This window comes from Quercus robur, chromosome 11, assembly GCF_932294415.1.
Source record: "Quercus robur chromosome 11, dhQueRobu3.1, whole genome shotgun sequence".
NCBI lineage: Eukaryota > Viridiplantae > Streptophyta > Magnoliopsida > Fagales > Fagaceae > Quercus > Quercus robur.
In genome coordinates, this window is record NC_065544.1 from 24,667,924 (window position 1) to 24,695,560 (window position 27,637).

The following is a 27,637-nucleotide window of genomic DNA, read 5'->3' on the forward strand; positions in this document are numbered from 1 at the left end:
TGCTGCAACAACACCGACAACCACCACCAGCACAAACCCACATCCACCAACGCCACCTTAAAAAAAAAAAACACACACACACACACACGCGCACACACACACAAACAAAAAAAAAAAAATCCACAACAACCTGCCACATTCACAAACCTCAAAACCCATTCCAAATCAAACATACCCACAACCACCATTGCCGCAACAACGGCCACCAACAACTACTGTTGCAACAACACTGACAGCCACCACCGACACAAATCCACATTCACCAAATCAAACAAACCCACATCCCCAGCACAAACCCACATCCTAAATCCAATAAACTCAAAAGCAAAACCCACGACTGTAGGCCAATTGAGAGAGATCCGATGGTGGGAGGTTCCGATGACGTGGTGGACGGTACGAAACTCGGCGGTGTGGCGTGGCATGGTGACGGTATGAAGCTCGGTGGAGTGGTGTGGCGTGGTATGAAGCTCAGCAGCATGGTGTGGCGAGAGGGCGATGAGAGAACCAGACAGAGAGAGAGATGTGTTGCAGACGGAGAGAGAGATATGTGATGGGAGGAGAGAGAAAAGTAAATAAAATAAGCCAAAATATTTTTGGCATTGATGTCCATATCGTCTCATATTTGAGACGGTATTGTAGCAATGTGGCAAATTTTTTGAGATTTGGAATACCTAATGAGGATTAGTTTTTGGTGTTTGGTGTGCCAAATGCCAAATATTTGGCATTTGGTACACCTGATAGTGCTCTAAGAAAAGTAAATTTTCAAATAGCTTCAGTAACTCTGTTTTTGGGTACTCCAAAAGAAAGTAACAAAGGAGAGAAGAATATTTAAAGCAGTACAAGGTTATGTTTTTGAATCATGAATTTGTATTTGAATTTGATTTCAAATCAATTGATTTTAAATATCATTTCAAATCCACCACTGCGCACCCTTGGCGCGATCGTTACTTTACAAGTATTAAGTGTTGTGGGGTGTGGATGGTAAGGGCCAAAGTTCAAATCTCTAAGAGGGAGTTTCACACACATATACACTTAGATCATGCCAGAGTAGAATTTCTATCTTATATATATATATATATATATATATATATATAGAATATTGTTTCAAATCCAATCTTTAGTGGAGTTTTCAAATCCAATTTATTGATCTTTTAAAACTATTCAAATAAGGTATTCAAATTTTAATCACTTAAAACCAAATCTACATGCTCAAGTCCTGTCATTTTTTGCTCTGAAGTCCTGTCATTTAAAACACACTACGAAAGAAATTCATTTGAACCAGAAAAACTCATGAATGAACCAAGCTTCAGAGAATTTATATCAAATGTGCTAAAATAACTACATCAATGGTGTCAAAAGTAAAAAATTTTAATGCCTAGCTATAGTAAAGTGCCAAAGTATTAATGAGAGAGAGAGAGAGAGAGAGAGAGAGAGAGAGAGAGAGAGAGAGAGAGAGAGAGAGAGAGAGAGAGAGAGAGAGAGAGAGAGAGAGTGGTAAAAGAGAGAATTAAAAAATAAAGAAAGAATATTTCAATATAGTGGTAAAAAATAGGGTATTTAATATTGGGTATATTGTAAAATGTGATGTTAAAATAGATAAAGTAAAATTTGTCATATTTACACTTTTTTCTTCAAAAACTGTCTACATCAGTCTATTTAAAACACTGTAGATTTAATTTTTGCTACAGTAATTGTGTAAATATACACCGTTACTGCAACTTTGTATTTTATTTTTTTAATAATTTTTTCTCTCACTTCTCACATCATATTCTCTCTCTTCTCCCCTAGCTCTCTTCCTTATCTATCTTCTCTTAAATACTAGCAAAATGCTCTGCAAATTCATCAAATCCATTAAACAAATCCTAGATCTAGATCTTAAACTCATCAAACCCATATGGTTTTCCTAAATCTAGATCTCAAACTCACTAAACTCATATACAAAACCATATCATCAAATCCATATACAAATCCATGTGAATCATCAAAGAAGAAGAAGAAGATGATGATGATGAGAGGTCTAGCCATTGAGGTTTTGTGGGGTCAAGAGAGAAGAGAGCTAAGAGATGAGGGAGAACATGATGGTCAAGAGAGATTAAAGAGAATGTGAGAACAAATAAAGGTAAAAATAGTAATAATAAATGAATAAAATGATTATTTAAATAAAATGGGGCGTATAATAGATAATCAAATGTTGGTATTTGTAAAAGTGATTGTATAAAATAAAAAATGTAGGTTCTTATACTAAAATAAACAAAAATATTTAGACAAATCGATGTGAATGCTCTTAACCATCAAATACTAATGCTTTAACAGTAACTATTAAATGAAATTTCAAGACTAGAATTTTGTAGTTTTCTCCTCCCCCATTCTACCTTGGGGTGTTTTGTAATGGATAATTCCACGATGACTAGTTCTTGCCTTGTTTCGCTTTCTTATTTTTATTATAATTCTGTGTTTTGTAATGGCACTACAAAAAGTTACTTAATTTATTTTACCACATCACTTTACAAAACACTTAATATCAATGATTTTTTTTTTTTAGCATTCAACACATTAATATAATATAAATAATACAATAAAATAATATATTCATTACAATAAATAACAACCATAATCACAACCAAAAGGAAATAATCATTATAATAATAAAAGGACAAATAAAAAATATTTTTTTAGTATAACAATTAGTTTTGCGTTGTAACTCAAGAGCCAAAAATTATACCTTTAGCTCCACTAATGCAGCCCTATTTATTTATTTATTTATATTAGTTGTTAAATTTGGCAATATGACAATTTGACACCACCAATATTAATGCTATAAATAAAATTGCAATCCTCAAAATAGAGCAATAATTATTAGTAGTAATTAATGGAGTCATACTTGTGTTATACAAAGTGGTACAACTTGTGACACAACTCATCATGTGACGAGTTATGAGTGATAAAAAAGTGTTATCTGTGAATAAATTGTGAATGATAAAAGGGTGTTATGTAACATAGCTTGTGTCATATCGAATTGCGACACAAATTGTGAAACTTTATGCGGCACAAGTTGTGCTTTTACGTGATCTAGCATAGCTCTAATAAATCAGGCAAGAATTGGAGGGGGTGGGAGACATGACGAGTGCGAGCGTACAAATAGGTCATAATTTCTTTCCAGTGAAGCGGCATGGCAATTTGTACGGAAAGCAATCCACACCATATAAAATAATATATATCCACTTTAATTTATTTTTTATCAGAAAATATCCACTTGATTATTTATTGATATGTTATTTTTGTGTATGTATTATGTAAGCCACTCATCCACAAATACTCATTAATGACCAATTTCTGAAATTGCAGACAACTCCTTTATTTGGCCATAAAAGGAATCTTAAATTTTCTTGAACTAGAATAAAAGTCAATAATGGTCCCCATAAAAAGACCCTTAGAAAAAAAAAAAAAAAAAAAACCAAAAAACTAGTTTATACTGTATCTCTCTAAATAGTATTGGTCTCACTCTTTCTCTCTCTTAAAAGCATTGGTGGCTTCGTATCTGGTTTTGTGAGACACGTCAATAGCAGCACTAAAAACGACAACAACCTTGAAACAAAGAAAGGAGGTATTGCTACATGAAAATAGGAAATCTGGCCAATCCCTTTATCTCCCACCATCCGTTAAAATTTGCAAATTCAATGAGCTACAGCAGCTAGTTTGGAATATACTAGGAGTGCTTTTATAGGTAGGGTTCACTGTTGTTGTTATTCTTCTTCTTCTTCCTCTTCTCTTACCTCATAGTGCTTCTACAGTTCTGTTTACTTTTCCTTCTATGAGGTGGGTTGGTTTCAGATTCTTGGCTAAATTTGGCAAAGTTCCGCTTTTTTTATTCTTCTATACAAAACCCATCTTTCCCTTCTTTTCCTTTGTCTTTTCTCTACACAGTACAAACCTTCTCTCTCTCTCTCTCCATTATCACTGCAAGACTTGTTGAAGATCTGCTAAATTAATCGACATTTTGTGGGAAGGTTTGCTTCGATTTCATTTTATTTTTCCTTCGTTTTTTGGATGAGCAAGCGCAATTTGATTTCTCATATTTTTATAAGATCTTTTTATTTATTTATAATCTGATACATTGAGTTCGAGTTTGCGTTTGTGTACAGGGCCTACAGGCTAATTGTTGTTTTCTGTCTTTTTTCTTTTTTTTTTGATGAATGCTTTCTGTCTTTTTTTGTTTTTTGTTATTGTTATTTTGTTCATGATTTACATTCCAGCTTAATTCCCCATTCTCTATCTTCGATCTGATACTTAATTATTCCGTACAAGTATAAATAGATTTTATTTTGATCTTTACCATCTGAAACCAATAACATTGAGTCATTTATTTTCGTACTATATATTCTCGATCTACATATCACATTTGGTACCTCTCTGCATGAAGTTTTCTATTTAAAGAGAGTTTCTATTTCTATAATACTAGTTTAGACTGATAATTTGGTTTGATGTAAAGGGTGTGTGATCAGTTATCAGGGAAAATGACAAGGAAGAAAATTCAGATTAAGAAGATCGACAACACGACGGCAAGGCAGGTGACTTTCTCAAAGAGGAGGAGGGGGCTTTTTAAGAAAGCTTTTGAGCTCTCTACTCTCTGCGATGCTGATATTGCTCTCATAGTCTTTTCTGCAACTGGAAAGCTCTTTGAGTACGCCAGCTCAAGGTTTCAATCTCTTGTCTCATACATATTTCTACTTATAGAAAAACCCTTTTCCTATTTATAGAATAATATGTCATTGTCCATTCCTTGATCGATTTTTTTCATGCATTCCCTATGATTTTATCATTTCTAAGGTGAGAGAGAGAGAAGATGAGAGACCCAGCTGCTCAAAATAATGAGATTCTAAGAAAAAGGCTGAACAAATCAGAAGTGATTGAAAAATTGTACCATGTAACATCAAATAAAGAAAAAAAAAAGTACTATAAAATCTTATGGTTACTGCCGAAGAAGAAAAAATATGAATTCTTTTGGCAAAAAAAAAAGAGAGACTTTAATATCACCTAGAAGGGTTTAACGAATGTTGCTGCTACCTATTTTGAAGGTTTTTTTTTTTTTTTTTTTTTTTTTGGGGGGGGAGGGGGTGGGGGGGGTGTTGTGGGACTTGTTTTGAAGTTCTACTAGCCAGTTATTGTGTCTTGTAATATTGCTAATCTAACATTTTATTTTTCTTAAGTTTTAGAGTTGCATCTACTTAGTGTAAAGCCTCAATTAGCTGCCTCAACTCTTCCTGTAATGCCTAATCGTCTTTGTGCTTTTGCACTTCCACCTCTTTGAATCCTCTTTTGTTATCCTGACTAATCTATTCACAGCATTTCTGTAATGATTTCTTCATAAAATATCAAGCAAAGTTATATGACTCAAACTTAGGAGCAAAGTTTGGGATTATAATTTTTTATGTAGAGTAACATATGCCAATTTGAACACTTTTTTTAATGTATATATAAAACCTAATGCTAGAGATTCCAACACAAAAATGAGGGATGTTATTATATATTAATTTAAACTAGGTACGTAACAAGCCCCAACCTCACCATCCAATCTCTTTTGATAAACAATTTTCAGTAAACAAACTTCAGAAGAAGTAGATAAAGAGCTTTGAGCAACTTTATGAGGATGGAAATGCGAAGTGGACTGTACATGCTTTAAAAGACAAATCTTTATCGTGAAACACCAAAAAAAAATGTTGTCTTATCAATATCCTTAATTTATGCAATTTCTTTATTATTGGCCTCTTCAATAGGTCTGATCTCGTTAAATAACCCTTCTCACTATCTTCTATAGTCATATGTACATATTAATATCAACTTAGTTGTATTGTTATTCTTACAAGCAACATCATTAGCCTTGCATTTTGAGTGTACGACGAAAGTTCAAAGGGTGTGCAATTTATTATATTGAGATTGTATAGTTTTCCTTTTTGAGAAGAAAGAAACAAATTATTCTACTCTATGTGAAATATATAAGCAATACTATGACGACAACAACAGTAGCTAAGCCTTACGCTCAAATTTTTAGGATCAGACAACAACAACAACATTAGCTAAGCCTTACTCTCAAAATTTTAGGGTCAGTTAATAAACTAGTTAAGGCTAACAACATATGTTCTATTCCGTAATACTATTTATTTGAAGTCATAATCTTCATTACTTCTTTAAGTGACATGTTCTGTTTTTACTACTTTTATTAATGTTATTTTTGTTTCCTATATCTTTTTTTATCTCCTAAACTTGTATCATACTCTTTCTTACCAATTCATTAATCGTTTTTCTTTGAATATGATAAAACTATCTCAAGTGACTCTCTCTTATCTTTTCAACAATAGGGGCCATCGTTATCTTAAAGAAAATTTTCTCATTTCGAATCCTATGTTTCCTTGTATTTTCATATATCCTTATTAATATTCTCATTTCAATTGTACTCATTTTTTGAATATATATATATTTTTAGCAGCCTAATTTTAGAACCATAGAGTATGGTTAGTCTTATAGGTGAAGTAAATTATTATAATAAATTTGCAATATTAAAATTTGGAAATGTGTCCAATAGTCGTAAATGCAAAATAGAGACCTTCCAAATTATGTTTTAAAATCTGATTGTCCAAAAGAGACATTATTTTAGCTGTTTGCATATTTCTTTGTCCACGTGGCATACATATTACATGTCTCCTAAATCAAAAACACTGATTTCCCTCCCAATGAGCCTCCTAGAGCAGAAACATTAATCTCCCTCAAAATAAGCGTCTAGTGCTACCCTTAGTAATGCGATTTCTAATATGTACTGCATCATTACCATAGGAAAACTCCTTATACTCTAATAGACCACATCATCACTATATCTAAAGGGGATAAGGGAAAAAAATAATCTTTATAAACCCTAGCACACTCGATTACACTAGAATCAAGTTGAGTTTGTCACCCACATTGAAGGAAATTAGAAGGCACTCCGAGAGAGGATGTTCCATGCACATGAATTTTTCCATAAGTATTTGTAAAACTTGCTTAGCAACTAATGAGTGATAAGCTTTTTTTATTTTTTATTTTATTTATATTTTGGGTGGCTAACGAGGATGTCTAGAGATCTACGAGCAGCTGATTGTTCCTTGAGTGTGTATAGTTTCTATATCCCATACATACCAAGTTATTATAGGGAAGAATTTCTTGTGGGTAACCCAAAAATGCTGGTTAGGAGTCTATAACTCAAAACCTCATGGATCTCAAGACATTGTAAGAATCACTAGACCAATCCCATGAATTGACACATGTAAGTTATAAGTTGAAACATTTAACCCAAAGATTTTGGGTAGGAGTTTTAAACTCAGAATCTCACGGATCTCATGACATCCTAGGAATCACTAGACCAACCCCTTGTACTTACATTTAATTTGTAAGCTATAACATTTAATTGTATATAATGCATGATCTATGGAGAACTGTATTTTTTGTTAAAAGTAGTGACTCAGTTTTTCTCTCCCATTTTTAATTTCCTCAAATTTGAATAAATTCATTCTTTCTCTTAGGTGAATTAATCACTCTCTTTTGAACATGATCAAACTATCTCAAGTGATTCTTCTCATCATTTTTCATCAATAGGGGCCACCACTACCTTAAATCGAATTTCCTCATTTCTAATACTATTTTTTTTTTTTTGGTATTTTCACTTATCCATCCTAACATCTCATTTAAGTGCACTCATTTTATGAATATGTTGCTTCTTAACAGCTTCACATTCAGTATCATAGAGCATGGTTGGTCTTATAGCAGTCTTATAAAATTCTCTCTTTAACTTGATATATATTATATGATCACACAATATTCTTGATGCACTTCTCCTTTTCATCAACTTTTCTCTTATCTTATAATTCACATTCTCTTAAATCTATCTATCTTTATGAATTACTGATTCAAATATCAAAAGGTTCTTCTATTTAATATCACTTGACTATTGAATTTACCACCCCTTCATCCTTATTTCTACTTTTGCTAAAATTATATTCCACGTACTCTATTTTAGTTTTATGAATTACTGATTCAAATATCAAAAGGTTCTTCTATTTAATATCACTTGACTATTGAATTTACCACCCCTTCATCCTTATTTCTACTTTTGCTAAAATTATATTCCACGTACTCTATTTTAGTCCTATTTAATCTTAAAGCCTTTGGATTCTAGAGTGTCTTGCTAAATTTCTTACTTGGCATTACTCCCCTTCTAATTTCATCTATTAAAATTATGTAATAAATTAAGTAGAAATATCCATCACTAGTCTAAAGAGATATGGATTTAATATTGATTCTTGACTTAAACCTATAGTGATAATAAACTCACTTGTGATGCTTTAACTTGTTTACACACTAGTATTAAATTAGTTCTTTAATCACTAGTCATTTTGTTAACAATTAACACTCAAGATCTTATGGAAAAGTTTTGTCTACCAGCAAACATCCACACCGCCCAAGCATTCCCAAACTTCAATGGAAATTTCATCCAGTCCCACGGTTTTTCCTATTTTCATCCTCCTTAATGTGTCCTTTACCTAGGTCATCCTAATTCTTTGAAAAAATCTACAGTATCTATCCTTCGTTGGGTTATTTAATTTGCTCCAATCTTTTATATTGTTAACGTTAGAAAGTTTATCAAAATAACTTTTACATCTTTCTTTTAAGGTACTTTTTTTTACCAACACTCTTTGATCTTCATCTTTAATGCATCAAATATCATTCAAGTCATGTTTTCATTTCTCATTGTCTTAGTAAGTTTATAAATATTCTTCTCCCTCCTTTGTCCCCAACTTGCTATAAAATTTTACATTTAGCCTCTCGAACAGCCCTTTTTGCTTCCCTCTTCGCCACTTTTAATTTTCATTAGCATCATTGACTCAACATCTAGGTAGGTTTCTATATTTCTCTCTCTTTTATTGCTTGAGCCTCCTTATTCCCCCACCAAGTCTCCTTGTTCGGTCGCCCATGTCCTATAGATTTTCCAAGTCAGTCTTTAGCCACTCTATTAATAACATTAGTCTTTTCATTCTACATCTTATCAACATTTTCATCTAAATTCCATGTGCTATCTATGATTATTTTTAAACAAATCTTGTTTCTTCCCCTTCAAACCCTACCACCTATTACTTGTATTTTTATTTTTTGGGTCTAATTCCTCTTCTTTTCTAGTTTCTCATACAAATATCTAGTACCACCGCCTTACACTGAGTTGTTACACTCTCTCCCGGCATAACCTTACAATTTTTACAACATGTCATCAATTCTTAAAATATAGCACTAATATTTGATAATAATTTGGTTACTGGTGCGGTTATCAACACACATCCATGAAGTGCCATCCTCCTTTGGCATGAGTAAGATTGATACTACGTAAGGAATCATGTTTTCTCTAAAATGTTCATTCTTCAAAATCTCCATGACTTCTGTATTCAATTCTTCATGCTCCTTCAGATTCATTAAATAGTGCACTTTGTTAGATAGGTTATCAGTACACTAATAAGCTTCCTTTTTCCTTTAGCCACCAATATGTACACCACCCTAGTATTTTTTACCTTATATTACAATTGGACAAAGTTAGAAAATCACTACTCTCCTCTTTGGAAGATGTAGGAGCTTTTTATTTATTTGTTTTTTTTAAATTATTTTTTAAACTTTCTAATTTTAAAGGTATATGTATTTCTATGGCTGTCATATGGATATCATATTGCCAAAGCCACACCCAAAAAGGGAATGACTAACATCCATGGGGATGGTTTCACACCAAACTTCATCTTTATAATTCTTTCCCATTTCAACATAAACAAGATATCTTCTAGTTACCTTTACCTCTGTACCTTTCTTCAACCATGCTTTTCATTAAGGCTTTAAGATAGGGTTCCATATTCAACTTAAATCATGTCCACCATTTCTTGTGCAACAATGTTCTCACAAAATTTTCCATAAATGATAATGGAACACACCTTTCCATGGGAGTTGCATGTGCATTTGAAGATGCTATGACTAAGTCAATCCTTGTTTGAGTCATTTTAGGAATTACAAATGTCCGATGGATCACCTAATATTCACCTTATTCAATTCAATCTCCTCACATTGCATCACCCCCACTATCTTCGTCCAAAAGTCTCATACACATATACCATTTTCTTTGGACATTGGTTTGCAAGATAACCAATTTGCCCACACCTAAAAACAAGAAGATTGTCAACCATCTCGACTCGTTTGTTCACCAGCACAACCTTTTAGAGCTATCTTAGGTTGATATTTAGAATAAATTTTAGGTTTTGAGCTACCTTCTCCATTCTTAGAGCTTTCACCTTTGAACATTACCAATTGTCGACCAACGCAACCTTTTTGTTGATCACTTTGAGCAAGCTTAGCATCAGCCTTCAAAAATAGCTAAGCATCGTGCAATTTCCAAATTTGATTCATCTCTATTTCATCTCAAATTGGCATATCCAATCAGTCAATGTATCTTGATGCAAAACTCATCCAATCCAAATCACATAATCTGGGGTATCACAATTTCTCCCATCCAAATTCTTAATGTCCTTATTAGAGTCTTGTTGCAATGTACGTAGTGTCCTTAAGCTACATGGCATTACTAGGTTGGCTTTGATATCATTTGTTACAACTCGAAGAGACCTCTAGTAACATATGTTCTATACTAAAAAAAAACCCTAGTTAAGTTATAATTAATGTTTCTTGTAATTGATTATATAACTAAGATAGAGTTAAACCGTCGTGCATCCTTGGTGTGATAGTCACTTCACAAGTATAAGTGCTTGTAGGTGTAGGGAGTAAGAGCCGGAGTTCAAGTCTGTAGAGGGGAGCTTCACATGCATATGCACTTAGATTAAGCTAGCATATAATTTCTATCTTGTATATAAAAAAAAGGAAAAAGAAGAAGAAGAAGAAGAAGAAGAAGATAGAACTAATAAATGTCCAGTATTAAATTCAACATGCATCCGTACAAAACACACTAACCCAATCCAATCTGGATAATCCGGGGTATTAGTATCACACTAATTCTATTACATTACTCCTTGCACAACTAATACTACCCTTTTTTTCAAATATAATATTTTTGAAATTATTTTGACACACTATCTTCATTATATTTTTAGTAATTCTTGTAGAGAATTTTTATTCAACGTATTATACTTACCTTTGTTAAAACACTCAAATAGATAGTAGTCAATGTCTTCATTATATAATATTAAAATGCTACAATATGTTATTTATTATCATTCATATCGATTCTGTAACCATATCAAACAAAATGGAGATTGTACAAACTAACACTTTCTGCATACCTTTTTCATTGCTGTAATAGTGCAAAGCTCTTCCTTATGGATGTAGATTTTATTCTTCTATGAGATTTTACCTGCAAGCTGTAATTTTTAATTGTTGTAACATTTAAATGCAATAGCTAGAACCAAATCAAAAAAGTTTTTAAGTCATTTTATTTGATGTTTGTAAATAAGTAAGAAATTAATGTAACCCTTGTGTCAATCAATATAAATAGTTTGTGCGTTCATATAAATGTTCACCTTTTATGGTTTGCAATTAGAAGTTTGCGTATAGTTTGTGTCAATATCATTTGTGGTTCACATTTTAATTGAGAACGCAGTTAGCCTGGATACAACAGCAGATATGCAAACGTAAGATAAATAATTCTTCAGTCACCAGCTCAAATTTCCTTTTCTTAGATTTTAGTCAGAAATAGTAGTATATTATAGTAGTTTATAAGTTCATCCTCATATTCATTTTATTTAAATTAGAGAGAGAGAATAATTGAATGGGCTATCCTTTTGTTGTATAAAGTATGCAGCAGGTAATTGAAAGACATAATCTACACTCAGATAATCTTGGAAAAATGGACCAACCGTCTCTTGAGTTGCAGGTATGATGTTTTGAACTTTTTTAGTTGGTGAATAAGTAATGCAAGTAAAAGGTCGTAAGAAACAGAACAGTATTTCAATATAATCTTTTTTGAATCTACAAGATGTTCCTTTAATTCCCGAGGATAAATTTGAAGTCCGTTAGAAAAAAAAAATTTTTGAAAAAAACCATAGAAATTTTATTAATGAAATTTTGAATTACCTTGATGGTGGCATATAAATAGGCAAGTAGACCCTAAAATACCCTAATGGTTTCAAGCAAAAAACTAGGCTAGAAATATTAAAAATTTCCAAAAAAGTCAAAATTATAAATAAAGTCCTACAAACTCTAGGAAACGTCCCAAAATAGAGGAGATCTTATTCTGAATTTTAAATTACAAGTTATATAAAAAGAAATAATTATCATAAACAACAAAAATTAATGACTAACGAATGCCTAAATGAAATAATTTAACCAAAAAGTGGCATAGGCCATAGCCATATCTTAAAACTACCATCTAACAACAACAAATCTTTAGTCCCAAATTTTTTGCGGTCAATTATGGATCCTTAACAATATATTAGGGTTTGCCACGTGTTTTTCCTTCATTCTATTCCATCCGGATATGTGGTTGGCTGCTGAGCTTCTTTTCAGCCGGGGACTTCATGTTTTTATGCATTTAAAAATTCTCTCTTGGAATGTTAGGGGGCTGAATGACTGTCAGAAATGTTTGATAGTGAAGAATTGTTTGCATGAGTGGAAGTGTGATGTTATATGCCTTCAAGAAACTAAACTTACTGGTATGGACAGACAGATGGTAGGTAATTTGTGGAGCTGTCCTTATGTGGATTGGGTGGCTTTGGATGCTGTCCAGACGGCCGGAGGGGTTGTGATGATATGGGATAGAAGGGTTTTAGAGAGGACGGAGGTTTTGGTGGGCTCTTTCTCTGTGTCTATTCGGTGGCAAGGGGTGGGGGACGGCTTCAGTTGGGCGTGTTCGGGGGTTTATGGCCCAATTGATAACAATGCGAGGGGGTTAATGTGGGACGAGTTGGTTGGTGTTCAGCATTACTGGAATGTCCCTTGGTGTTGCATTGGGGATTTCAATATTGTCCGCTTCCCTAGTGAACGGTTGGGTAATTCTCGTCTTACTCCGGCTATGGAACTTTTTTCGGAGTTCATTGAGGATCTTAATTTGATAGATTTGCCTTTGGAGGGAGGGAGCTTTACTTGGTCTAGCGGGTCAGAGAGGCCTTCGATGTCCAGGATAGACAGAGTTTTGGTGTTTCATGATTGGGAGGAGCAATATCCGGATGTGACCCAACGGATTCTCCCTCGTCCTGTTTCAGACCATTTTCCAATTCTAGTGGAGGTAGGGGGAATGGCGAGGGGGAAAAGTCCGTTTAGGTTTGAGAATATGTGTCTTAAGACGGATGGGTTTACTGATAGAGTTCAGTCTTGGTGAAGTCGGCATTCTTTCTCTGGCACTCCTAGTTTTTGTTTGCCAAAAAGTTGAAGGCTTTGAAAGAGGACATCGTTCAGTGGAACCGTTTGGAGTTTGGTCATGTTGGTCGCAAAAAGACTCATTTATTAGAGACTTTGAAATTGTTAGATGTCAAGGAAGGGGAGATTGGCCTCTCAGAGGCAGAGATTTGTGAGAGAGCTGGGGTGAGATCTGAAGTGGAAAATCTTCTCTCTCTGGAAGAAATCTCTTGGAGACAGAAATCAAGGATGCTATGGATTAAGGAAAGAGATAATAATACTAAATTCTTCCATAAGGTGGCTAATTCCCGTAGAAGGTTTAATCATCTGAGTTTTTTGGAGGTGGACGGGGTGATTTATGAGGAGGATTCCGAGGTGGCTGCTCAGGTAGTAAATTTTTATAAAAATTTGTACCAGGAGTCAGAGGAGTGGAGGCCTTTTGTGGAAGGTTTGGAGTTTGATTAGCTAGATGGGTTGGAGAGGGGTTGGCTTGAAAGGAGGTTTGAGCAGGAGGAGATTCTTCTAGCTGTTAATGAGCTGGCTGGAGATAAAGCTCCAGGTCCTGATGGTTTCTCTATGGCTTTTTTCCACCATTGCTGGAGAGTGGTGGAAAGGGATGTTCTAGCAGTTTTTGAGGAATTTTATCAGCACAGTTAGTTTGAGAGATCTTTGAACGCTACCTTTATAGCTCTTATTCCCAAGAAAAACGATGCTTCTAATATTCGAGATTTCCGGCCTATCAGCCTGGTGGGGAGCTTGTACAAGATCTTGTCTAAGGTTTTGGCAAATCGAATGAAACGGGTCCTAGATCAATTAATTTCTGAGTCTCAGAATAGTTTTGTGGGAGGCAGATAGATTCTTGACTCAGTTCTTATTGCTAATGAGTGTGTTGATAGTCGTGTGAAGAGTAAGATCCCGGGGGTTATTTGTAAGCTAGACATTGAGAAATCTTACGATCATGTGAATTGGGAGGCTCTTCTAGATCTTTTAAAGAGAATGGGCTTTGGGGAGAAGTGGTGTAGTTGGATTCGCACTTGTATTTCAACTGTCCAGTTTTCTATTTTGATTAATGGGGCTCCAACTGACTTTTTTGGGAGCACGAGGGGCCTAAGACAAGGGGATCCGCTATCTCCTATGTTGTTTTTAGTTATGATGGAGGTCTTAAGTAGGATGATGAAAAGAGTTGAAGGTGCTGGCTTGATCAGGGGTTTTCAGGCTATAGGCAGACGAGGTGTAGGGGAGTGTGTCTCGCATCTTTTGTTTGCGGATGATACTATTCTTTTCTATGATGCGGATGTGGAGCAGATCCTTCATGTACGAATGCTTCTCCTTTGTTTCCAGGCTGTCACAGGTTTGAAGGTTAATGTCTTGAAGAGCGAGTTGGTTCCTATAGGAGAGGTTAACAATATTCATGCCTTGGCAGAGATTCTAGGCTGCCGGATTGGGTCTTTGCCTATGACCTATCTTGGTATGCCGTTGGGGGCTTCCCATAAGTCCCCTTCTATTTGGAATCCTATATTGGAAAAAATTAGTCGGAAGTTGGCTGGGTGGAAGAAGTTGTATTTGTCAAAAGGTGGTAGACTGACGCTGATTAAGAGTACGCTTTCCAACCTTCCTACTTACTATTTATCCCTTTTTACCATCCCTTCGCATGTGGCTAATAAGATTGAGAAGATTCAGAGGGACTTCTTGTGGGGGGATTCCAAGCTTCATTTGGTGGGGTGGGATAAGGTGTGTGCTCCTAAGGCTAATGGTGGTTTGGGAATAAGGAAGTTAACTACGTTTAACAAAGCTTTACTAGGAAAATGGCTATGGCGGTTTGGGGTTGAGGAGACTCGTCTTTGGAGGAGGGTGGTGGCTCTGAAGTTTGGGGAAGAGTGGGGGGGGTTGGTCTTCCAAACTGGGCAGGGGTGTTCATGGGTGTGGTTTATGGAGAAGTATCCGAAAAGGTTGGGCGGTGTTTAGCAAACACATCCGGTTTGAGGTAGGGGTGGGGGATAGAGTGAAGCTTTGGATGGACCAGTGGTGTGGGGACTCACCACTCCATCTATCTTTCCCGGTAGTGTACGGGATTGCTTCTAATAGAGAGGCATCGGTGGCCTCGTCTCTTGAACGTTTGGGGACCGAGGCTCGGAGAAGTTGGAAGGTTCTTTTACTTAGAAATCCAAATGATTGGGAGACGGGTGTGGTGGATGATTTCCTTCAAACCCTAGGTTCTAACTTACCTCAATTTGAGCAAGGAGACCGCATGATTTGGAAATTGTCGAAGAAAGGGGTTTTTGGCATCCGCTCGTTCTACAATAAGCTCCGAAGCTCCCTGCCTATTACCTTTCCTTGGAAAGGTATTTGGAAGGCTAAGGCTCCTACTCATGCCTCCTTCTTTGTTTGGACTGTGGCGTGGGAGAAGATTCTTACAGGGGATATTTTGCGGTGTAGAGGATTTGATTTTGTTGATTGGTGCATTTTGTGCCGTTGTAATGGGAGTCGGCGAATCATTTGCTTCTCCATTGTGACAAAGCTTATCTGTTGTGGAGCTTGGTTTTTAGATCCTTTGGGATTTCTTGGGTCTTGCCAAGATCGGTTGCAGATATGCTTTTCGGTTGGTGGAATTGGTTTGGAAAGCACTCTTCTAGCGTTTGGAATCTAGCTCCATTGTGCCTAATGTGGTGTATTTGGAGGGAGTGTAATTGGCATACTTTTGAGGATAGGGACAAGTCTGATGACCAGTTGCTCGCATACTTTAGTGGCTCTCTTTTTGATTGGTCTAGGGCTTGGGGACTCACCTCTAGTGATTCTATCCCTATGTTCCTTAGTTCTCTTCTCTGTAATTAATTTGCTCTTTGTTGTCTCCGTTTGTTTTCTTCTTTTTTTTCTTTTTCTTCACTCTTTTTGTTTGTTTCCTTCTCTGTATTCTCTGTTCTGCCTTGTGTTTTCATGAGGTAGCTTTTAATATATATCTTTCTTACTTATCAAAAAAAAATTACTAGTCCTTTTTAACTAATTGTACCAATGTTATTCTTGGTTTTCATCTACCGTTTTTCCATTACCTTAACTTAAATTAACTTCTTCTTTTATGCTGGTGCATTAATCACTCTCATTTGAACATGACCAAATCTCAAGTCACTATCCCTCGTCTTTTCATCAATAGGGCCACTCCTAACTTTAAGTGGATTATCTCATTTTGAAGCTTATCTTTACGTGTATTTCCATTTATCCATCTTTGTATTCCAGTTGTTTCAATTTAATATTGATGCAGTTAAATTTTAACATTGTCATAAGCAAAAATTATCTAGATTATTTTTTAATCCATTCTCATTAAAATTTGATAACAATTTTGAAACTTACATTTTATTGAAATTTTACCACCATAAGAAAAGATAGGAACATTTTTTTGAAACACGTAGACTACTTGTGGCACTCCCAAAATAATGACCCTAACATTTAGGGCAGCATTAAATTTTCTTATTGAAAGCTGGATTGGAAATGTGTACATATTTTAGAACAATTGATATATTAAAAGTGCTCACATCACATGACAAAAAAGTGTTCATGAATGGAAATTCTTTATGTTAGCTTGAGAACAGTACCTCCTACACCATGTTGAGCAAGGAAATTGAGGAGAAAACACGTGAACTGAGGTATGCAACTACCTTGCTATCAACTTGTTACTGTAAAGACATGCACATACCACACTAAATTAATGTTGAGAAATGTGTACACCTAACAGGAAAATTAAGGGAGAAGAGCTCCATGGAATGGATATAGAAGAATTACGGAAACTAGAGAAAATGCTTGAAGTAGGCCTGAGCCGTGTTCTAGAAACAAAGGCTTGTCTCTGTGTTATCTCTGTTTGCTGTAATTCTTGTGGACTGTTGAAATTTATGTATATTCTCTTAATATCAGAAACCTTTGTCTTTTAGGGTGAAAGATTTCTGGAAGAGATCACTGTCCTTCAGCGAAGGGTGATGTTCCAAACTTTAAATTTGTGCAAGACATTTTATAGAATTATTATAATTTTGGGAATGGGTTTACGGAATAGATCAGTGCCCTTAAGCAAAAGATCATAGAGTTTCAACGAAAAATATCTTTGCTTTAGTGATGAGCCGCTCCATAATCAATGTTATCATGGTAAAATATTGAAATAGTAGGTGGAAAGAAAGAGACAAAGAGAAGGTAAGAGAGAAAGAACAGAAGGATTTTATTTTATTATTATTTTTTTTTTGCAGAGGAACACAAGAAATTAAAGTGGTTTGATCTTAGAGGCCTAAATTAGTAGTAGAAAGTCTTAACCACATCTTTACCATTGAATTATGTGTATTACAATGTATTTATTGAAGGGAATTAGTAGTAGACTAACTCTATGTTAACCCTAGGAATACATTAATATAGTTAGAACTGTGTTAGGACTACAATAATATAATATAAGCTTCTGCACTAAATCCATATTGTTAGTAAATATGAGTAAATAGTTTTAAATTATGAGTCAGTTGTAGAACAAACTATTTTATCATCCAAAATGAATAGTGTTGATGCAAGTTGGTACATTTCATAAAAAATATAGCTGAGGAGTCTTGGATTTGTAAAACTTTTTCAGCCTTTTGCCAAGGTCTTTGTATGTGCATTGCGTAGAGAAAGGAATTCACATGGCAAGCAACCACCATTGAACCTTTAGTTGAAACTATTGTCCTAATAATTTCAGAACTGGATGTTAAATTGTTTAGCCTATAACCTGACTTAAAACAATTGTGACTGCCCCATAAAAGGGTATCAATTTCTTATGATGGACCTTTATAAGAAGTTTGTTACATATAGCATACTATATTGTATTTTGTGTTTAAGGTTAAGATGTCTTAATAATTTTCTGTGCATCATATTCTTTTAATGCAGGAAGCCCAACTGATGGCAGAAAACCAACGATTTAAACAGGTAATAGGTCTCTCTCTTTCTTTTTTCGTTATTTTGTTTTCTATTTTTTCCTTTCTATTTCAGTCATAAAAAATGTCTCTTCCACAGATGGAGAATATGTTTAGCACTCAAACACATATACTTGAACAAGGTCTGTCATCTGAGTCAATCAGCAATATTTGCAACTCATCTGATCCTCCTCAAGACAATGACAGTTCAGACACTTCTCTCAAGTTGGGGTAAGTTTGTAAAATTCCATTGATTTCAATTGTTTTCTCTTTTTCTCTTTTTTTTTTTTTTTTTTTTTGGGGGGGGGGGGGGTGTTTTTGGATGAAGTATGAAATAAGATTTAGGATTCAATCCAAGCATATTTACATCAAACCTCAATATTTATGGGCCTTATATTTACTAAAGCATGTAGTTGTGGTTCAATAGAGGAACTTGACCAAACTAAGAAATCTGTCCAGAGGTTTAATTATTTCTCTGGATTTAGCATTACATTAAGTACTAACATACTATATGTTAAAAATAAAACAAAAATATTGATGGGCCATTCCTCTCTTACTCTCACAAACACTCACACACTACTTAGTGTATAGAAGAGACTCACACTCACAAATTAAATAAAGGGAGAGAGAGTGGAGTGGGAAGAGTTATAACACTTTAATATTTTGTATTCCTCTTCAACTCTTGCATAGAACTTGACGGATGAATAGGTTTATATAATACACCATCCAACCTCGAACTCCCACTACATTTATTTTTTTAACTCTTACTTTCGTAAATCCCACACATAACTTCAATAAACCTCCCACTACATTTCACTTATGAAACTTCCACTTATTTATAAAAGGTTAATTAAAAAGAAGTTTAACTTCTAACATTCCCTCTTAAATTTGTTTTCTTGATTACTCGAAGTAAGGCTCGTAGCTTGTTGAATGTGTCATACTTGAGTGATTTAGTGAGTATATCTGCAACTTGATCATGTGACTTCACAAACTCAAGATGAACTTCCTTTCTTGCAATACATTCTTGAATAAAATGATACCTTGTGTCGATGTGTTTGCTTCAGTCATGAAAGACTAGATTCTTTGCAAGAGCTAGTGTTGACTTATTGTCCACAAATATCTTCGTAGCTTCATCTTGCAACATCTGCAACTCCTTTAGCAAATTTCTTAGCCAAATTGCATGACAAACACTGGAGGTAGCAACAATGTACTCAACTTCACAAGTGGAAAGTGTCACGATTGGCTGCTTCTTAGACATCCATGTAAATGTAGTATCACCCATATAGAATACAAAACCAGTAATACTCTTTCTATCATTAGTGTCTCCAGCCCAATCACTATCACTATAGCCAACAAGTTTAAAATCTTTAGAGGGTTAATACAATAGTCCATAATCCAGTGTACCTTTTAATTAGTAAAGAATTCTCTTGGCAGTCTTCAAATGAGTCATCGTCAGTGCTTCCATGCAACGATTAACTAGTACAACGCCAAAAAGAATGTTTGGTCTTGTGCATGTTAGATACCTGAGACTTCCAACCAAACTCTTGAAGAATGTTGGATTAACCTTCTTTTCATCGTCATGCTTTGATAACTTCACTCCACATTCTACAAGGGTGCTAACTAGATTGGAATTTAACATCTCAAACTTCTTGAGAATATCCTCTGCATAACCTCTTGGGAAATAAAAATCCCATCCTCCATTTGCTTTACTTCAATGCCTAGATAATAGGCCATATGTCCAATATCTGTCATTTCAAACTCCTTAGTCATTGTTTTCTTGAAGTCTTCAAACATACTTGGATTGTTGCTTGTAAAAATCAAATCATCTACATACAAACAAAAAATTAAGATATCTCCATTTTTATGTACTTTACAATAAAGCGCATGTTCATGTGGGCATTTAGAAAACCCATTAACTTGGAAATATTTTTCAATTCTACTATTCCAAGCTCTTGGTGCATGTTTTAGGCCAAATAGAGCTTTCTTCAACTTCAAAACTTTATCTTCCTGCCCCTCTACAACATTGCCAATAGGCTGCTCAACATAAAGTTCTTCCGCAAGTTAGCCATTCAGAAATGTGGATCTTACATCCATTTGGAAAATTCTCCATTGATTCTGAGCTACTAAAGAAATTAGCAATCGTATAGTTTCCAAACGAGCAACTGGGGCAAATACCTCATCATAATCAATACCTTGTCGTTGACTACAGCCTTTCACCACCAATCTTGCTTTTTATCTCTCTACCTCTCCTTTTGCATTCTTCAACTTGTACACCCATTTTACACCAGTTGTCTTCTTTCTAGTTGGAAGAGTTGCAAGCTCCCATGTATCATTCTTCTTTATTGCCTTGATCTCTTCGTCCATAGCATCTCTCCATTTTTTGTCTTGCACCGCTTCTTCAAATCCTGTAGGTTCACAATCAGCAAATAGACAAAAAAGTGTTAAACCATCTATAATCTCTGTTGAATCATAAAGATCGTGGAGACTTCTCATTTTTCTTGGTCTTTCACTAGAACTTCCTTCTAGTAATGACGATGATGGACTTTCATGAGTGGGAGATGATGCTGCTGGTGATGGAGGTGGAGTGATAGGCTCTTCTTGAACTTCATTCCCTTGATCTTCCTCTTCAAATAGAGGAAAGAAATCATACTTCTCTTCTTCTTGGCTGCTCCATTCTCATGTGTCTTCTTTATTGAATTCCACATCTCGACTAACAATGACTTTTCTAGTGCTCAAGCTTATAGCCCTTAGAGCTTGGATCATAGCCAATGAACACATACTTCTTCCTTTTATTATCTAGCTTGGATCTCTCTTAATCTGGTACATGTGCATATGCAATGCTCCCAAATACACAAAGATGGGAAACTGTAGGCTTCTTCCTACTCCAAGCTTGTTGTGGGGTTTTTTCTTGTACACTTCTTGTGGGGCAACGACTAGACAAATAGATTGCACAATCTATAGCTTTAGCCCAAAATTCTTTAGGCATTTTCTTGCTCTTCTACATGCTTTTGGCCATATTAAGAATTGAATGATTCTTTCTTTCTGCTACACCATTCTGTTGTGGTGACCTTGGAACTGTTAAGAGGGCAGCGAATCCCATTTGCTTCACAAAATTCTTTGAATTCATTTGATGTGAATCTGCCTCCTCTATCAGATCTTAAGGCCTTAATTTCATGGCCACTACTTTTCTACAAATGCCTTAAATTTCTTAAATGCACCAAATGCTTCAAATTTCTGATTCAAAAATTAAACCCACGTTTTTCTACTAAAATCATCAATAAAGAGAAGAAAGTATTTACTTTTACCAAGTGATGAAGGCTTGATAGGTCCACACACATCAGTATGAACAAGTTGCAATGACTTGGTTGCTCTTGTACTAGCTTCTTTTGGAAAGCTCTTCCTTGATTGCTTGCCATGGAGACATCCTTTACGAAGCTGGTTAGGATGCTCAATGTCAGGCAATCCTCTCACCATCATCGTCTTTGCCAACAATTGTAGTCCTCCAAAGTTTAAGTGCCCAAATCTTAGATGCCAAAGCCAAGAAGAATCTTTAAAACAAGCCTTCAAACATCTAATAACATCATGTTGAATATTTAACAAGAACATTCTATTTCTTGTCATAGGCACATTAGCCATCACATTATTTTTATGATCCCTTATTAAGCAACTGCGATCTTTCAATTGGATATCATAGTCTTTCTCAAGGAGTTGTCCCATAATCAAAATATTAGTTTTCATGCTTGGCACACAATATACACCAAAAACAATTGATGATCTTCATTCTTTAAACGGATAAGAATTTTACCGATCCTCTTCACTGAAACTTTGGATGAGTCACCAAAGGTAACATTCCTGACCACCGATTCATCAATCTCCATAAACATCCTTTTATTCCCACACATATGGTTGCTAGCACCAGAGTCAAGATACCACGCACCATTTTCTTCTCTGTCTTCTTCTTTGTATGCCAACAATAAAGTCGGCTCCACTTCTTCATTCTTATCTTCAATATAGTTAGCTTTCTCCTCAACAGTGTCAGCGGCATTTTTACATTTAGAAGCATAATGTCCATATTTTTGACAATTATAACATTTAATGTTAGACTTATCATACCTTCTTCTGTATGTTCTTGAGAAACTTCATCTTCCATGATCTCTTGTGGATTGTGAACTTTGACCCCTCTCTTCATAATTGGGAGAGTTTTGACCATTCCTTTCTCCAGATCCTCTCCCTCTACCATGTCCACGTCCTCGGCCTCTTTGGCTACTTCCACGCAACCCTTTCTCATTCAAGGTGAGCTTTGCTTGTAGGACTTGCTCCAAAGGTTCTTGCTTCTTCTTATTAAGCCTTTCTTCATGGGCTTGTAATGATCCCATGAGCTGGTTAATGGCCACTGACTCCAAGTCTTTTGATTCCTTAATCACCACAATGATATAGTCAAACTTAGAAGTTAATGACCGTAGGAATTTTTCTACCACACGGACATCATCCAAGTTCTCACCGTATCTCTTCAATTGATTTATAATTGCCAACACCCTTGAAAAATAATCTTAGATAGATTTAGGACCCGTTTGTTATTGTTGTTTAAACAACAGTTTTTAGTGTTTAAACAATATTATACGTATATTCACACTTTTTCACCCACACGTATTTCCAAAAAATACAAACAACGGTACTAGAAATCTCTTACCAAACGGGCCCTTAGATTCTTTCATGGGCAAACCTTCAAACTCGCCTCTCAATGTTTGAAGGCGAACTTTCTTCACTTTATCAACTCCAGTTAGAGATTTTTTAAGAATCTCCCATGCTTGCTTAGATGAAGTTGCATTTGCAACTTTCTCGAACATGATTTCATCCAAACCTTGATAAATCAACGTAAGAGCTTGTTGATCTTTCTTTCGAGCCTTTTGCAAGGCTTCCTTTTAGTTTAGAGTCAAAGATTCTTCATCTTGTGACTCCACATAACCTTTCTCCACAATCTCCCACGCATCTTGGGATCCGAGCAACGCCTTCATTCGGATACTCTAATTTTCAAAGTTTTGTTTGGTAAGTCGAGCAAATTGGAATGACACCATCCTATTGGCAATAGCCATTCTCACCATGAACTGATTGGCTCTGATACCCACTTTGTTGGAAATAAAACAAAAAATATTGATGGGCCTTTCCTCTCTTACTCTCACAAACACTCACACGCTACTTAGTGTATAGAAGAGACTCACACTCACAAATTCAATTGAGGAAGCGAGTGGAGAGGGAAGAGTTAGAACACTTTAATGTTTTGTATTTCTCTTCAAGTCTTGCATAGAACTTGACGGGTGAATAGGTTTATATAGTATACCATCCAACCTCTAACTCCCACTACATTATTTTTCTAACTCTTACATTTATAAATCCCACACATAACATCAATAAACCTCCCACTACATTTAACTTATGAAACTCCCACTTATTTATGAAAGGTTAATTAAAAACAAGTTAAACTTCTAACAATATATTCTTAAATCCATTTTAAAGTAAATCTGGTATTGAAAGATAAATTTAGTGCCGAAATTAATGGTTGCAACCACAAGGTGATGTCACTTTCAACTCATCATTGAACAATTTGTTTGTTTGTGTAACAACTTAACTATCATCATTAACACCACCGCATACCCTTGTTGCGATGGTTACTCCACAAGTATAAGTGCTTGTGAGGTGTAGGGGGATAAGGACCGGGGTTCAAGTTTCCAAGAGGGAGCTTCATATACATATACACTTAGATTAGACTAGAGTAGAATTTCTATCTTGTATAAAAAAATAAAAAATAAAAAAAATCTCATCATTGACTGCATGCCAAGAAATGCATGCTGCTACTATAGAGAAACCGTTTGCCTTAGTGCATGTTTCTATGTCTTGCAGGCTACCTTTCCGTAAATGAATTTGAAGTATAGTGAAGATGAAGAAGCATACATGGATTCCCTTTTCTCAAATATAAAAGAAAAAAAAAGTCATGTCGAAGTAAATATAAATCCTAGCTCAGAGTTGTAATTAAGTTTCTGTAAGACCAATTTATTTCCATCAGTTGATTCAAAGAAAGTATGTATGTGGTAAATTTTGGATGCTAAATCATGTTTATGGATAAATCAAATTTGTTTCAATGGAAAGTAAAGTAGAAGGTGATGGGAAAGGTTGCTTGTACAGTAGAGACTGATCTTGGCAAGACATACTATTGATAATTTGCATAAGATGAACTGGAACTCAGATGCTTGAAGAGCAGCAAAAGTATTAGTAATTCCAGTAATTTCTTCCAATATCGATGACATGGTAATCCTTAAACAACATATATATTTATACTTTGACAAGTGTGCTTATGTTTGTAGGGTTTGCTCCGTTCCTTAAGTTGCATAGTTCTAGTTCTTGATGACAATTCAGGGCATGAAATTGAATCACAATTCTGCAATAGGTTTGTTTATCTATGTGTGATTGCCTTTGAAGTATTACATGTCCGCCTTCACATTTCTTTATCAAGAATGGGGCTTTTGAGTACACTTGGTTTAAGGTCTAAATTTGTTAATGTATACTTTCAAGTAAATCTTGCTCCATCATATAACACTCGTGTGCTTCCTATAATTTTGGAATACAGATTCTTGCTATAAATTGGGAAAAATAATATCATAATTCATAATATAATATGGTCCCACTGTGTTTTTATTATTTCTTTTTATTGAATTTTTCTAGGGTAAATTGTTCTTCTATTTCATAGTCTTCCTTGACCTATAAAATGCATGTATTATCTTAACCATCGCCGCTAAAGAAAATTCAAGACCTGTACTTCACAAATTTCAGCCATTTTCACCAGTAGTTGTCTGGGCTCTCTCTCTCTCTCTCTCTCTATATATATATATATATATATATATATATGTATGAAAAAAATGAAAGTAAATTAATATAGCTACATTTTAAATTATATGCTTACATATCAAAACTGCGTCATATGTATGTAGTTTGGTATTCACTCTCAAGTAACTCATCAAAATTTTCGTTTAACATGTTAGGGCTAGCTATAAGACTTATAAATCAAATGTCAATGACTTTTTTAAGTCCCTTTTTTTTAAAGTTCTTCGTGAAATAGAGAAAAATGGGTTTTTTTTTTTTTTTCCCCCTCACTTTTGGGACATAGAAAATTGAATTCAAATCACTAAAAATAGAAACAAAAACTTGATCCATGAAGGGTTTTCACTAGTTCTTAGTACTTTGGAATGAGAAAGGCTATTAACACCTCTTGGAAATGATGACATTACATAAAGATTAGGGCACAATTGCAACATCTCTGATTCTTCGAATTCTGCATGTGAACTATGAAATTTTTAGACTCTTGGGGGATGGGGGGGGGGGGGGTGGTTCTGTGGCTTTGGAGTTTTATTATTTGACACAAACACAAAAACACAATGTGGATCAGCTTCAGTTATATTAAAGTTAGAACCAGCTCAGCTAGAAGCCTAGAACAGTTGTAAGAGTCAGATGTGAGACTAATAGCATGCTTATTAATTTCCATGAATTTCTAGAGAAGTGATATTCTGTTTAGAGAAATTGGACGATTTAAACCAGGAGAAGCATTCATGGTCCGAAAGGTAGCTAATTTGGTTCTCCCATTTGAGGTGCATATCACATTGCATTTCATTTATTTTGAATGTCTGCTTCTCAGTAGAAAAAATTGAGGCCACGAAGTATTTCAAGTTTTCTACCCTTCCTTTTATTCCTTCTTTGCTTTTGCAGGGTGGACCCTCAGAAATAAATGTGGCATTAGAATTTGCTGTAAATTCTCTTGAGGTATGTATTTTGTGCCTAGAATTCTAGTACATAGGCTTCTTAATTTGTTTCATAACTTATGTATCCTAGATGCCGTTTCATGTATGTTGTTTTATTGATGGTGGCCAAGGTGACATAATAATTCGCTAAGCACTTGGAAATAAAATGTCATCATAAAAATAGGGTGCCAGGGCCAAATAATGATTATGGAGAAGTACAGTCCAAAGTCCTACAAAAACTATAAAGTATAAATTCGAGTAAGAGAATGAAATTGTGTTTTGGAAAACAAGTTTCAGAAATGAAAGTATATCTCTCCTTCAAAAATTCATTAGAAATCGTTTAAGAATCTGAATTTAAACATAAAGTATTTATCAAATCATAACCATACCAATTTTTCAATTTCCTGAACGATAAGTTTCTTGAAAAGTTAAAGAATATAAATTCAATGACTTGATAATTCTACGTTTAGCATCTAAAATATAAAACAAAATGGGCAGCTATTCGGCAACAAATCTTGAGGAGGGTTTGCTTCTTTTTTTCTTTTTCTTTTTTTTTGTGAAAGGATAATTTCTTTTGCAGGTTGTGAACATTTAAGTCATCGGCCACAGTCGTTGTGGAGGCATTCGTGCCCCTATGAGCATGCAAGATGAAGTACATGCCTACAGGAGCATATTAGCCTTTTGCATGTGTCATATATTTGAGGTAAATAACAATATTAATGCAGAAATGTTTATCGCTTGGCTAACACAAAGTGCATTTTATGCTTCACACGTTGAATGGATTATTGAAGATGCCCAGCATTCTTTTATAAACAGGACTGCCACTCTTCTGAAACTTTTTTTCCTTTAAATTTCTCTTTTCCTTACCCAATAAACAAAAGTTGAGGGCTTTATGGCTATTATTAAAATTTCCCTTTAGACATGGTTAGAATGCCTGCTAATTCCTTAGAAATGAGGCTAAATCAACTTTGCACAAGGGTTATGCACGAGATTCACATATGCAGGGGGTTAGAAATACCAGGCAGTTTCTACTTGAATGAAGGTCGTGGACATAATGGTGCTGATCTTGGTAAGGGTGGGTCTCCATTTGTGAGAAGTTTGTGTAAACTAAACAGCTCATGCAGCTAATGAATGTTGCTCTGGAAATAAGACAATACGTCAGATTTATAAAAAGTTCTTGCATGTCGAGTGTCTAAGTCTCTTACACGATCCTATTACAGGAATCAGTTAACTCTATTCCTTGTTGAAACTGCTCACATACCCATAAATAGAACAAAATCTGGCTAAAGGAGAACTCTGTGCATGGTGGCTGCTATGACTTTATTGACTACATTTGAGAAGTGGACACTGGATTACTCTGGAATAATCAGTGGCCCTTTTCTCACTTGCACTCCCAAATACTCACGCTACTCAATCACAAAGCACACACAAGGCCACAAGGGGTGAGAGTGTGGAGAGGGAAGTGTAAGAGAACTCTTTAACACTTGTATTTCTCTTCTTTCACTCTTGCTTTGAAATTTTCTGATGCATCGGTTATATATA

General features: G+C 35.0%; 2 protein-coding genes across 24 annotated transcripts in view; both read left to right on the forward strand.

The window, feature by feature from the left end:
- Positions 1-27,637, forward strand: part of LOC126705329 (MADS-box protein SVP-like) — a 151,523-nt gene that overhangs the window by 67,795 nt on the left and 56,091 nt on the right. For 11 of the 23 annotated variants that reach the window (XR_007648247.1, XR_007648251.1, XR_007648252.1 and 8 more), the window contains 2 exons: positions 26,064-26,117; positions 26,676-27,283. Coding sequence is in view for 9 of the 23 variants with exons in the window: in XM_050404247.1 (XP_050260204.1) it covers positions 26,064-26,116 (53 nt within the window). In the remaining 14 variants the exon portion in view is untranslated. Of the gene's footprint in view, positions 1-26,063; positions 26,118-26,675; positions 27,284-27,637 lie in introns of those variants that run through there. The other 12 variants (XR_007648246.1, XR_007648249.1, XR_007648253.1 and 9 more) reach the window with 6 other exon arrangements.
- LOC126705325 (MADS-box protein SVP-like) overlaps positions 3,721-27,637 on the forward strand; it is a 95,216-nt gene continuing 71,299 nt past the window's right edge. Inside the window, exons 1-8 of the mRNA XM_050404234.1 lie at positions 3,721-4,007; positions 4,490-4,696; positions 11,857-11,935; positions 16,969-17,033; positions 17,123-17,222; positions 17,316-17,357; positions 18,283-18,321; positions 18,409-18,539. Coding sequence (XP_050260191.1) covers positions 4,515-4,696; positions 11,857-11,935; positions 16,969-17,033; positions 17,123-17,222; positions 17,316-17,357; positions 18,283-18,321; positions 18,409-18,539 — 638 coding nt within the window. The 5' untranslated portion in view covers positions 3,721-4,007; positions 4,490-4,514. The remainder of the gene's footprint in view (positions 4,008-4,489; positions 4,697-11,856; positions 11,936-16,968; positions 17,034-17,122; positions 17,223-17,315; positions 17,358-18,282; positions 18,322-18,408; positions 18,540-27,637) is intronic.